Below are 13,612 nucleotides of genomic sequence, written 5' to 3'. Positions count from 1 at the left end.
ACAAAGGCATCTGTCATTGGAGAAATGCCATCATTCTGTATTTTCTTACAAAGCAACATCCAAGTGCCTTACAGAACTTAAGAAAAGAAGTAAACCCGGTTACATTTTTGTTACTGAGTTACATGCAAGGGATTGTCTATCACATGCTGTATTATTTTCCTGTGGCTGCTGTAACAATGACCACAAACTTTTAAAAAAAGATTTAAAAAAATTATTCATGAGAGACACACACACAGAGAGAGAGAGAGAGCAAGAGAGAGGCAGAGACACAGGCAGAGGGAGAAGCAGGCTCCATGCAGGGAGCCCGACATGGGACTCAATCCCGTGTCTCCAGGATCAGGCCCTGGGCTGAAGGCAGCCCTATACTGCTGAGCCACCCGAGCTGCCCTAAAGATTTTATTTACTTATTCAGGAGAGACAGAGAGAGGCAGGGACATAGGCAGAGGGAGAAGCAGGCTTCCTGCAGAGAGCCCAGTGTGGGACTTGATCCCAGTACCATGGGATCACACCCTGAGCCAAAGGCAGACGCTCAACCACTGAGCCACCCAGATGCCCCAATGATGACAAATTTAGTGCCTTAGCACAACAGTAACTTATTCTTTCTTAGTTGGTGGCCAGAAGCTCAGCATCAGTTTCACTGGGTTGAAATCAAAGTAGGTATGACCCTGCTCCCTCTGGAGATGGAGATTCTAGAAGGGAATCCATTTGCTGCCTCTTCCAGCCTCTGGTGGCTACATCACTCTGATCTCTACCTCTGTTTACACATCACCTTTTCCTCTTCCCTGTAACAAATCTCCCTTCCCATTCTCTTAAAAAGACTTTGGTAATGGCATTTATGGCCCACGTAAATAATCAAGGATAATCTCTCAATCTCAATATCCTTAACTTAATACATCTGCAAAGATCCTTTTTCCAAATAAGGTAACATTTACTATTTTCAGCAATTAGAATATGAGATCTTGGGACCACCATTCAGCCCACTACACATACCAAGCAATGCTACTAGAGTCAGAAAAAAACCCAAACTTCTAGAAATAAGTAAAAGAAAGGTTGGTGTGATTAATTAATGGTGGTATTTTCTTTATGCTTCCTTCTGACAAAATTAGAAAACCATTGAAACTTGCAGAACTGGTATCAGTGGCATGGAAGAAAATCTCAGTGACAACAGAGAACTCTTCTAAGGAATGTTCATAATGGCCCAGAGAACACAATTGGGTAGTTAATCACTAGATATTAGCAATTCAAAGTGGGAAGTGATTCAGAAGGGCTAGACTCTGAACATGAAGAAGTTTTAGAAAACTCTTAATATGATAGATTAATTACAGAAATGGTCCCTAATCTCCACCTTTTGCTGATCCACATTACGCAGTGACTTTGCAGCTTCTCCCAAACAAGAGATAGAATCTAATTCCCCATTCCTTGAATCCAGGATGTCCTATGACCAGCATTAGCCAATTGAACACAGGTGAAGTGATGCTATCTAGATCGCAGAGGCCTTGTTTCCATTTCCTCCTCAGTCACCATAAGAGCAAGTACAAACTGGCCTACTGGGTGATGAAAGACATGTGGTTCAGTCACTCTCACCACTCTAGTCAATAAAATGGCCAACCAGCCACTAGACATGTAAGTGAGGCCATCCTTAACCAGCTAGCTCACAGATAAATTGCCATCCAGCCACAGATAAATGAGTGCATTCTATGATCACACCAGGGCCCAGGCCAGCAGAACTGTCCAAGTGACTTGCAGATTCTGAAAGATAATGAATGTTTGTTATTTTAATTCATTGGGTTCTGGCATGGTTTATTATATGATAAAAACTAATACATCATGGGTAGAAAATCACCAGATTTTAATGACAGAATGAATAAGTATTTTGGAATGAATCAGACTCTGAATGTAAATAATATTTTTTGGAATATTTTAATGAACTTATTTTACTTATAATTTCTTTTCTTTGTATCCTTAATGGTGACATAATAAAAATATACTTACTAAGAAGTCTAAAAGAGATCTTTAAATAGTATAAAATAAAACTTGAATTGGATAAAGCATCATGTCATGATTTTATTAGAGATATTTCTTTTTTGGGATCCCTGGGTGGCGCAGCGGTTTGGCGCCTGCCTTTGGCCCAGGGCGCGATCCTGGAGATCCGGGATCGAATCCCACGTCAGGCTCCCGGTGCATGGAGCCTGCTTCTCCCTCTGCCTGTGTCTCTGCCTCTCTCTCTCTCTCACTGTGTGCCTATCACGAATAAATAAAAAAAATTTAAAAAAAAGAGATATTTCTTTTTTAGGGTTATAACCATCCTTAATTTCTTTTATCTTATAGACTCTCCTATGTTCAAAGCAGAAACCCATTTCAGTTTAAATTCAATAATTCTATGCTCAGCTTTCTACCACTTATCCACTATATAACTTCTGGTAATTTACTTCCTCTTTCTGAGTTACAGTTGCTGTACATGAAAAGTGAGGATGTGATATCTCATGGTTAGGGTTGTTTTAAAGATAAAGTGTGATAGTGCATATAGATGTGGTCTGTGTAATGCAAATAGATAAAAAATATTAAGAAAGCTGAATCTATGCTAATTAGCATATTTCTAAATATATGCAATTATAGCATTTTATTAGCTAAAGAAATGGTGATTTTTTTCAATACATTTTTTTGATTCCATAAAATAGATCACTTGGGTTATGTGAATATATCTTTTCTTATCCCCACTCTTTTTCACAACATGGACACAATAAGACCTGTGAACATGACCTCTTCCCCATCACATGTTGCTCACTGCTGGCATAGCAGAATAAAAACAGGTGGTCCATAGGCAGACATCCCAGCCCTCATGCATTAGATTACACTTGTAGCAAACAGATTTGAGATTCTTGTCTCACCTAGAGCCTCCCTCTCAAAAAAATCTGCTTTAGCCAGCAGTGAACCTATCCATCCATCCCCAGTCAACCATAGCTGATGGGGCGAGAAGCATACATTTGACCTGGAGAATTTAATCAGAGCTTCTAACAAGTCCATAGTGGCCCTGTCTTGAGAATTCAAATTAAGACATGCTGAGATTGAAATTTTGGAGAGTGGAAGTCTGTACCTGAACATACACATAATATTGGGCTGTAGTCAGAAACCAAACAAATCAACTACATATGAAAGAAAAAGTTCAGGAGAAGTAGAAAGCAAGCCAGCACAGAAAATTAGAGGAGAAGATGCAGAAGACTGGCACAAAAAGCATAGCTAAAGTTCGAGAGAGAAAGAGGGCGTTTCACTTCAGACTTCAGTTTCCCCGTAGACTTTCCCTACTGTTTATTTTCTCCCTGGAGATGTCAGCCAGATTCCTTGGACTTTCTTAACAATGCCTCATTCCCCTTTTTATTTGAGCCAGTTTGGAGTGATTTTTTGTTCCTCATAACCAAATGACCCCTGCTGGGTTGAAAAATTCTCATGGGTTTAGAGATCACTTGGATTTCTCTTTAGTCCTTGGTGGGGAGAAAAAGAAAGCTTGTTAGGAAAAAAAAAAAATGGTGAAGGGAGGAGCTATTGAGTGGGTGACAGTCACTAGAAAGTAAGAGATTAGGGAGCAGCAGAAGGTGGTGGTATTCACATCAAGTGCAGAAGAAAAAAAAAAGAATTCTAATATGATTCATTAAAGAAAGACCCCATGAAACAAGCAGAACAGTTCAGATGTGACTACTCCCCAGTGATGGTAAGAATGTTGAAGGGAGATCCACAGTTTTTTTTGAAAGACATGATACTTGATAGACACCCTTTCCTGGGCTTCAGTCATAAAAAAAAAAAAATCCATATGTGATGCGGACAATGTTTCAGGTTAATTTCCCTTTGATGGAATTGATGATGATTTTTTTCATTGTAGATTTATTTTTTTATAGAGTAGGTGTTCATCATCAAACTCTAAAATTAAGATTAGATAGTATATTTGAATCAGTCTGTGGTGATAGCAACGTAACATGAACTTTGAAGTACACAGAGGCATCTCTTAAGAAGCTTATTATTAAGCTTTTTGCATTCATTCACTCCTCTTCAAGCACTTGCTATGTGTCTATCACTGTGTCAGGTGCTGAGGAAACCAAGGTGAACCAGCCAGACATTGTTGCCCCTGCCCTCACTGAATTAGAGTAAATAGACACAATTAGATAAATAGGGAAGTGAAAGAGAATAAGAATTACCTGCTATTAATAAAGTGACAAATGCCAAAGTACAGAATTTCAAGCAAGATTGGTGGTATAGGTCTCACTGGAGAAAGAGGAGACCTGAATATAACTTGTTTTAATTACATTTGATATAGCTTGAAGCGATTAGATTATCACAAGAATTTAATACTGTTTGCCATTGGCTTGATAACTATTTAGGGTAAATGCATATCATTCTCTTAGGCACTTTTATAACTTAATGACCAGAAGAAGGGGAGAAGAGAGGAAGAAAACCAATATTAATTAGTGTCTAACATGTACAAGACATTATGTTACCAAAGGAGTCATTATTATACTCATTTTACAGATGGAAGAATGAAGGTCTAATGCTCAAGCATTCCAAAGCTCTTTCCATTACATCATTCACTAGATGTAGATCTAACCGTATTTGTAAAAGGCAACAAAGTATTTCCTTATCTCCAACTGAAATAATTTTAAATTTTAAGGTGCTGTGAACATTTTATTCTTATAAAGTGTCTTTTATTATTTCTACTATTCAAAACACCTTTTCAGCTAATGATTCTGACCTAACGACGGTATAAATTCATAACTAATAATGTCATCTTCTACTGGAAAGGGAAAAACCGATTTCATCTGAGTATCAGGGGGAGGGCAGTTGACACATCCCACCCCCAGATGATGCCCCCTAGTCCCATTTGTGCTTTTTTCAAATACGCACCGAGACCTCAACCTAAGAGTCCAGTTTCAATTTAAGCACAGCAACAGCCCCACTGTCCATTTCTTTGCCCGAGCTTCCCTCGCCACGGCTTCCGAGCGCCAATGATTCCAATTCATTCTAGATTTCAACATTCATGGAGGCGGCGGGCACGGGGCACGGGGCACGGGGCACGACGCTGGGTTCTGGGGACAGGGATGGTGCAGTCGCCTTGAGAAGCCTGGTCCCCACGAAGTTCTAAACGCCGGTTCCCTCCGCGCTTTCCACCTCTTTCTCCTCCCTCTGCCCAGGGAGGGGATTTAAAGCCCGGTCCCCGGGGCGGGTCCTCTTTCCGTGCACCGGCCGGAGGGTGCACCTGTGGAGCCCGCCCAGATCCGAAGAGCAAGGGCACATTCAACGAGGCAGCACGCAAGCTTCCCGGGGCTCGGCCACCATTTGGAGGGAAGGATGCGAGGGTAGGAAAGGAAGTTCTGCAAGCCCGCTGCGTGGGCCTCCCCTCGTGGCCGTGCCGGCTCGTAGCCCTGGGACCCTCCCCGGGTGGCTCGCACTTGGGCGGGGCAGCGTGGGGGGCGGTGCCCGGAGAAGGCCGCGACTCCAGAGGTGGTCGAGGCGGGGGCTCGCAGCTCCCAGCCTCCTTCCTTCTCCTCCCGCCTGCGGCCATCAACTCGGGGAGTAGAAAGGCCGCCAACGAAAACCCGAAAACCCGCCAACCCGCCGTCCGGTCCTCCGCCTCCGGGCCCCGGTTCCTGCCGGTCCGCCAGCCGCACCCCGCGGTCACCCTGCGCTCACCACCACCCTCGACGCCCCTGCACCCCAACCCGACGCACAGGGTCCCCACTCAGAGCCAACCCACCTTCTCCTACTGGGGTGAAGGGGTAATCTTTGCTGGGACCCTCTGCGCAAGTGGAGGGTGGCAGGGGGCGTGAGTCCGGGAGCCCAGTTTTTTTCCCCCCTTAGGGTTCACAAGGGAGCCTACAGCAGCAGGGCCCTAATCCATCTGGTCTATAACTCGTCGTCTGACGACTGAAATACGTCTCAAGGACGCAAGATGAGCGCAGACTTCGTTGCACTAAGGCCACACAAACCTTTTATTTTCTAAGGACGAGTGGTTTGATTTCCTGACTGGCATTTAAGCATTAGGAATACACACTGCCTGCCATCGTGGAGTGAATAGAAAGGTAAATGAAACCGGAGCCCAGAAAGTGCAGCCTCTTAAGAAAAAATTTCCCAAATATTTTCTTTCCCTCTGTATTCACTTCTTTTGCTTCTCTGAGACAGATCCCCAAACAGTGATTCTCAAAGTGTGGTTCCTGGACCGGCAGCATCAACTTCCCTTGGGAAATTGTTAGAAACTCTGGAGGCCAGCCCCAGATCACTTGAATCTGGAAGTGGGGTGGAGGATGAAGCCTGACAGTGGACTCCCACCAGCCATCTAGGTAATTCTGGATGGCACACACGGAAGAACCACTGGCTTACCAGTCTCCTCAGGCAGTATTTCCCACTGATCACCAAATGTAACCAGAGGTACCAGATCTTGTTTACCACTTCTTCTTTTTTTTTTTTTTTTAAGAAAGAAGTCTCCGATTTGACAGTAGAAAAACCTGTAGAAGCACAATGAATTGCTTGTAAGAAGTCACACAAGCAATCAGAATGAGAGAGAGAGAGAGAGAGAGAAGTGGGACTTCCCCGCTACAGTCCGGTTTTAATATCTGTCTACTCCTCCTGAGGATTTGCAGACACGTTTATCTTCCAAGCTTCTATAATCTGTTTTGGTTGTTCCCCTGGTTCTTTCTGAAAGCACCTTCTAAGATAGTTTTCATAATTAAGAGGCCACAGACAGGACACTAGCTACCCCTCACCCCATCTGACAAGCAGCAAAGGAAGTCCCCATTCTTTCTCCAGCTGCCGCTTTCCTCCTTTTCAAATCAAGGTATACCAGGAACCTGGACTGGACAAAGGTAGGATGGCTTTCCCAGAACAACAGACACTGGGAAGTAGGGTGTGGTAAGTATGGGAGTGCTAGGGATCTGACTGGCCTAGGAGAAGGGCCTATTCAGAAGTGTTTAGACTGTGGATATGTGTATGAGATGTTTGGGGCCGTTGCATTGCCACATCCCTGGGGCTAGTGGAAGCCATAACCAGTCACTCCCAAAGTGTTGCCTGCTCCTTTCAAAGAACAACCATGGGATCCCAAGTACACCCCTGCCTGGTGGTATTGGCAGGCCTTCCTGATAGTAAGACCCCAGTGTAGTCCTTCTGGTTGCTGATCTCAGGTCTGAATTCTGGGTTCTAGATTTTTGAGAAATAGTCCCATTGGTAGAAAGCTCTAGACAAATTTGTAGAACACTGTGGAGAGGTAAAGGCATGAGGGAGAGAGAGAGAGACAGAGAGAGAGAGAGAGAGAGAGAGAGAAAGAGTTTGTAACCTTCAGCGTTGCGTCAAAGAAAGGTGTCTTGTTCAGGCAATAGAAAGACCATCACCTGGAGGCTCCTTGGTGGCTCAGTGGGTTAAAAGTCTGCCTTTGGCTCAGGTCATGTTCCCAGGGTCCTGGAATGAGTCTCACATGGGGCTCCCTGCTCAATGAGGAGGAGCCTGCTTCTCTTCTCCCTCTCCCCCCTCCTCATGCTCTCTCTCAAATAAAATCTTAAAAAGAAAAAAAGAAAAAAAGAAAGACCATCACCTGTTCATTATGAACACACACCCTTACACCCTTCGAGCTTCCTGCCTGAGACACTTTCAGATCCTGTCAAGCACTGGCAGCTCATCTCTGGCTATTTAGTAAAAGTAACTGATATTTGCACAGATCTTTTCTTTTATAAAGTAATTACATAAATACAATCTCATTTGCATCCCACTACGGTTTTGTGTGGCAAGAGTGTATGACTATGATATGAATGAATGCATGATTAATTCATTAATTAATGTATGATAATTAATAATATGATTATTTTAATGCTTATCCCCATTTTCAGAGATGAGAAAACTGAGGATCCAGGCTCTTTCAGGGAAAAGCTAGAGGCAGAGCTAGGGTTTAACTCACATGTTCCCCATTTTATAGGCTCAGGGCTCATGCTGAAAGCAAAGGCTTCAAATTATAGGAAGGAGGCATAAGACTTAAAAAAAAAAATCCGTTTGCAGTTTGGGGTTTACAGGATGAGCAGGCAGAAATTTCTTCTCTGGGGGCCACCTGAGTTCAGTGCTCAGAATTTTGAACATTTGGTTTATAGGAACGTGAAGGGGAGCTTGGAAATTTTGCCAAACGGGAAATGCAAACAACTGAATCACTCTGGGACTCATCTCTGACTTAGATTCTGAATTGTGGAGCAGGAGGGGGTGGGGGGCACTAGCCCTGCGGTTGAAGCGACCGAACACGGGAATTTGGGGGAAGGTGGAGGTGGTCAGAGCTTGAAATGGGCCCCTAAAGGTCAAGTGGGGGTTGGGGGAATGGCCCAAAAGCCAGAGGAGACGTCCTCTGACGTCCAAACCACAGGCGGGCAGATTAGGAGTCAGCGACATTACCAACCCTCAGAGAATGGAGAATTGCACTTGGTAACGTGGGAGCCTTCACTGGCAGAGAATCAGCCCGGCACAGCGTTCACCTGTCGGGGCCAGGGTCGCCGGCTCCTTCCTAGAAGGCCGGGCCCAGGGTTCCACCCCCTAAGCAGACTTGGGGTTGGTTGGAGATGCTAGAGATGGCGAGAGGTGGAACGTGGAGCTATTACTCCAGGTACCAAACTGAGCCGAGAAAAAGAGGGGGGGAAAAAAAGAAAAGAAAAGAAAAGAAAGAGCAAATGAAGCGGAAGTTTGAGGGCCTTCTGCGAGGAATAACAGTATAAATAACCGAAGACGTCTTGTAAACACTCCGGTCATAACCCCGAACATTAAACAGCCGCGGTGGCATCTGGCGCATCGGCCGCTGCGGGCTGCGCTGGGGCAGCGAGTGAACCCGGTTCCAGGCTCCCCGGCCTCGCCTCTCTGTTTATCTCAACTTAATCTTCTCCACCGAGCTGTTCCACGGCACGGAAGATGTTTAAATTAAAACCCAGCCCGCCGGAAGTCGTGGCGGGGAGCTGAAGGCGCTGGCTAACTGTAATCGCTAGGCAGGCGTGAGCGGTGTTAGTCATTCACTAAGTACTAGGAAGAAATATCTAATGTATGTTGCAGCACTCCTAGAGGTTATGGAATTTACACCTTTCATAGCTCCCATTATTTCTTCGCAGTTTGGCACTATGGGTTGTTTGGGTCCATCTCTGTGCCTAGAAAGCTTAAAAAAAAAAAAAAAAAGAAACGTGGAATTTACCTGCCTGCTCAGGTCATCAGTTCAACCTCGGAATACACGAAAATCGAATTTTCCTTTTCTGGTGTGTTTTTCCCTTGAATCGTGTAACTGTTAGTAACCGCAATCCTGCCCTTTTTTTGAGTTCACAGTTATATTATTTCTAATTGTCTCCAAAGTAACCTGTAAACCTGAGACCAGAGTTTCTATTTGAAGTTTCAGTGCAAAATGTGATCCGCACCTTCACAGGGGAAATTGTGTTTAATCTTTTTCATCTCTAGAAGTTTGGATTGAGGTTCAAAAGAATCACTTTTATTATCAAGCTTCCCCATACTCTCCTGCTTTTCTATTCTGTATATATATATTTAATATATATATATATTAAAAAGCACACCAATTTCAGGGCTTTTAGCAATATAAAGAAAGATTTATTTTCGAAAGTAGCAAAACTTGTTTGAAAAAAATATATCTTTAAGTGAATTACTTTATAAATGTGACTATCAAAGTCAGTTATTCTATGAACTACATTTTACAACATATGGTACAAAAGATACACATTGATAGGCTCTTATTATCTATTTATATATTTATAATTACATATTGCACTTGGACCAGCAAGGCTCGCAGAGTCATTCACCGCAGAAGTTAATAAAGTTAAATAGATGGGAATCTTTGTAAGTACAATTGATCTCCTCAGGTTTGGAAACGAATCTCCTCGTCGCTGTAAAGTGTTCTCGCGGGGGGATGGGGGAGAGGGGGGCAGGGAGAGGAACGTTGCGAGGGGGAAGCAGAGACAGAGAGCAAGGGAGGGCAGGGGTCGCCTTCCCGGGCGGGGCCCGCTCCCCCCCGGGAGCGCGCCTTTCCCAGACTCGCACCTCCAAGGTCAGGACGCTGTGGTTCCACATAAGCGGCTCGCGGTCACCACTTCTTTCAGGTCACTCTCGGGTTTCCCGGCCACCATAAAGGGCCACGTCTGCAGGAGAGAAGAGGGTGGAGGCGTAAGTGGTAAGTGGCCTTGGAGGCAGGGTGGTGGTGGGCTCCGAGCCTGAGACCAGAGGAGAGGGCGGGCGGGGGTGGGGTGGGGGGCGGCCAGGCAGCGAGTTGGAGAGACCCACTATCTATCTCTGCAATTTGCTGGGTGTTCTAGGGCGCCCCGTGGATGAATAAAGAAAAAGCACGGTTGGTGCTTTGCTCCGGGTGGCGGAGCAAAGGGGTTCATCCTACGTTGTAAGAGAAACCCAAGAGAGGAGGCCCCTGGAAAGCTCACAGTGCCCGCGGCCGTGGCATCACGCGGAGGCAGCTGAGCCGAAGCAGGGAAGCCAAGAAGGACCTCGTGCGGGGTGGACACCCGGTTGGAGGCGAAGCGACTTTCGGGGCCCTCTTCTGAGGCCCTGGCTAGATTTCCCGGCCCTCTCGCTTTCATCCCCGTCTATTTTTCTCCTGCCAACTTTCATTTCCTCCCTGACAAACACGGGCTTTGACCACAGTTTCTAAATTTTAATCGCTGGCTCTTAAGGGGGTGGGGGGGGATAATGCTAATAAAAGAATATACACGCATATTTTAAGATCATCTTCCTACTGGGCTGAGCGAACATCGCCTTTTCTCTTCCCTTCTCCGAGGTGTTTTATAATAAAGCTGTCTTAAATTTCTTGATTCGAAGATGAACGCAGCAGCAACTGTAAATGAAGTAATTGCTTTCATTTTAGTTCCAGATTTTAATAAACCATTTGCTCATTTTTTCGAAAAAGGAGAGACTTTTAACTTAAGAGGGAAAAATATTTACTAGGGCAAAACGTGGCTTTGCATCCCCTCCCCCCAATTCCTGAAACCAGTTTGAGTGAGAAGACAATTCAAAGCTTCAAACCTCTCCTACCAGTGCTGGCCGATAAGACGACTTTTAAGAGGAAAATCTCTCATTCTTATCATATATAAACAAAGGTGCTAGTAAGTCGTGGTTGTTGTTTTTCTCTAGAGTCTGGAATTCTTAAAATTAAATCAAATAAAAAAGGAAGTGAACTGTACTTCTTACATAGCAAAATACATTTGAGAGAAAATTAGCCTCAATGAGAATTACTTTTTAAAACAAAATTTGAAAGACAGGCTGAATGGGCATTACATTTTAAGATAAAACGTAACACATTTTTAAATCTTCGATGAGGGTGACCTTAAATTATATTTTAATATCACTTATCACATTAATATTTGGGAGAATTTACCGATTTTTGCTGATATTTGCTAGAACTTCTGGGATTTAAAAATGTCAACCGACCCATAAGAGCAGCGCAGAATATTCAAGTAGCTGGGGACTTACATGACAATTATGGGGGCGTGAATCTGTCTATATCTAATGGTGCTAAATATGCCCGGGAAAGAAACAGAGTTGGGTGTTTTTATGTCCAAAAACGGGAGGGGGGGAATGGAATTCTCCTTCAGCTAAAAGAAGAACGGGATTAATAAAATGCCCTCTGGGCGCTCAGCAGTTTGCCTGACGGACCCCTCCTGTTTGCCAGCTCCGCGCACTTGCAAGCTCTTAATGGGGCTGCCACGTCCAACGCCGGCATAAATCATGGGCGCTCGGCGGCCTGCGGCGCAGGGAGCGCGGGCTCTCCCGCCGGGGTCCCCGGGGGCGCGCGGGGCGGCGGTGGCCCAGGGGCGCGCGCTCCCACGGGCTGCCGCGGCTGCGGGCGCGGGCGCGGGCGCGGGCGCGGGCGCGGGGCGGGGGCGCTCGGACGGCCTTACCAGGTTGACCGGGTGAATGTAACCGTTCTCGTACTTGTCGTTAGCCAGGATCTGCCTCAAGTGCGCGATGTAGCTGGACGCCAGCCGGAGCGTGTCCAGCTTGGAGAGCTTGGTGTCCGGGGGCACCCAGGGCAGGGTGGTCTTGAGCCTGGAGAAGGCCTTGCTCAGCACCCGCATCCGGGCCCGCTCGCGCGCGTTGGCCGCGTTGCGCTGGACCTGCTTCCCCTCCTGGCTGACGCCGCTCAAGGGGCTCTTCTTGGTGGGCGCTTTCCTCCTCTTGCCCAGGCCTCCGCGGCCCTTCTGGGGTGACCCCGCCTCGCAGTTGGAGCTCTCCTCGGTGCTCTCGTTGGAAGTCACAAACTCTTTGCTCGAGTCCATTTTCAGCCCGTCACAGTCCAGCATCTCCACCTCTTGAAGATCCTCCACATCGCTGAGGGAGCCAGTGGACATGTTTGGGGGCGAGAATGAGGGAGAGAGAGGCGAAAGGGAGAGCGCGCGCGCCAGCGAGCCCCTGGCCAGCGGGCCCCCGGGACTGGGGTGCGGAGCGGCCACCGCCGGTTGGGGACTGGAGCGGGGGTCTGGTTGAGCCTCACAGCCCTTTCCCCTTCGCGAGGTTGTGAGAAGGAACCGAGAGGGCTTCTTCGGGGAGGAACTCGGCTCTGTTTCCCCACCTCCGGAGTCGCGGCCGCAGAGGAGTGTGAGAGAGCGCTGAGGAATTTGGTGGACACTAGGAATTTATCTGGGGAATAGAGAGGCGGACCCTTGTAGCCCAGGGGAGGGGCCTGCTAGGCCCCAGCGGACTCTGAGACCCCTTTCACAACCGGAGGGAAACTCTTACGCACAGACCCCGATTTCCAACTTGTAATGTAAATCAACTCAACTGCAACTCCGAGCACCAGTTGCTTCTTCCACTTTAGCCAAGGAAGAGCGCGCCCCACCCACAGCCCCTCTCCAGGGCCATCTCCTAAGGCCCCTTTTCCTCTTAAGAGGTCATAGCTGCTGGTTTTTTAGGGCTTCAGAGAAATGACCGGATCCTTTTGCTCTTTGTGGGCCTACCGACCACAGATCTCACAAACATCCCCCTGTCCCCTCTTCCCGAAATTAAAACACCAAATAAAACCCAGACAGGGGTCAGCTCCCTCCTACCAATACCCCTAAGACTCTGTGGATTTACCTAGATATCGTCCTGCCTTAAGCGGGGTAAATTAACAAAACAAGCGCTTCACTGAATCTTTAGGGTGATGCAGAGAAAGTACCTAAACATCCATCTGCATCTGGCCGCTTTAAAAAAATATGAAGGCACTGCCTGTGTGTACACAAACATACTTGACCATCACACACCCACGTACAATACAGTTGAGTAGAATGGGGGGAGTGAATAATATGTGTGCGGAAAATATTTTATTAATTGATCATCTTTTCTTCATAAAATTAAAACTTTCCCCAAAATGTCTTTCTAGAAATGCATTTAATAATGTCTTAAAACTCTTAGCTGCTCTCAGCCAGATGTTACCTTCCCTGAGACTTCTTGTTTTCTCCCTCCCAATGCCTTTGCCTCCTCCTTACTGCCTCTTTGCTACCTGGGTTCCCCCATGTGCATCTGGTATCACAGAACAGTAAGCAGTGTTGTCCCTTCAGGAAAGCCTTCCCCCCCCCCCAACCTCCCAGTCTCTAACCCCAGCCTGGACCATCTTTCCTGAAGAATAAGA

General features: G+C 46.3%; 1 protein-coding gene and 1 long non-coding RNA gene across 2 annotated transcripts; both read right to left on the bottom strand.

Annotated features, from left to right (window-relative positions):
- Positions 1–5,947: 5,947 nt before the first annotated feature.
- LOC118352669 (uncharacterized) lies at positions 5,948–8,002 on the bottom strand. The gene is made up of 2 exons (XR_004810177.2): positions 7,368–8,002; positions 5,948–6,488 (listed from the first exon to the last, which is right to left on the bottom strand). It is a non-coding gene; the product is annotated as an uncharacterized LOC118352669 (long non-coding RNA).
- Positions 8,003–9,560: 1,558 nt separating this feature from the next.
- TCF21 (transcription factor 21) lies at positions 9,561–12,762 on the bottom strand. Its single transcript, XM_025422320.3, has 2 exons — positions 11,904–12,762; positions 9,561–10,136 (listed from the first exon to the last, which is right to left on the bottom strand). The coding sequence occupies exons 1-2, from the start codon at positions 12,351–12,353 to the stop codon at positions 10,047–10,049; spliced, it is 540 nt and encodes a 179-aa protein (XP_025278105.1). The 5' UTR covers positions 12,354–12,762; the 3' UTR covers positions 9,561–10,046.
- Positions 12,763–13,612: the final 850 nt, after the last annotated feature.

Source organism: Canis lupus, chromosome 1, assembly GCF_003254725.2.
Source record: "Canis lupus dingo isolate Sandy chromosome 1, ASM325472v2, whole genome shotgun sequence".
Lineage (NCBI taxonomy): Eukaryota > Metazoa > Chordata > Mammalia > Carnivora > Canidae > Canis > Canis lupus.
Note: the sequence above shows the minus strand (reverse complement) of the source record. Positions and strands in the feature narration are given on the sequence as shown.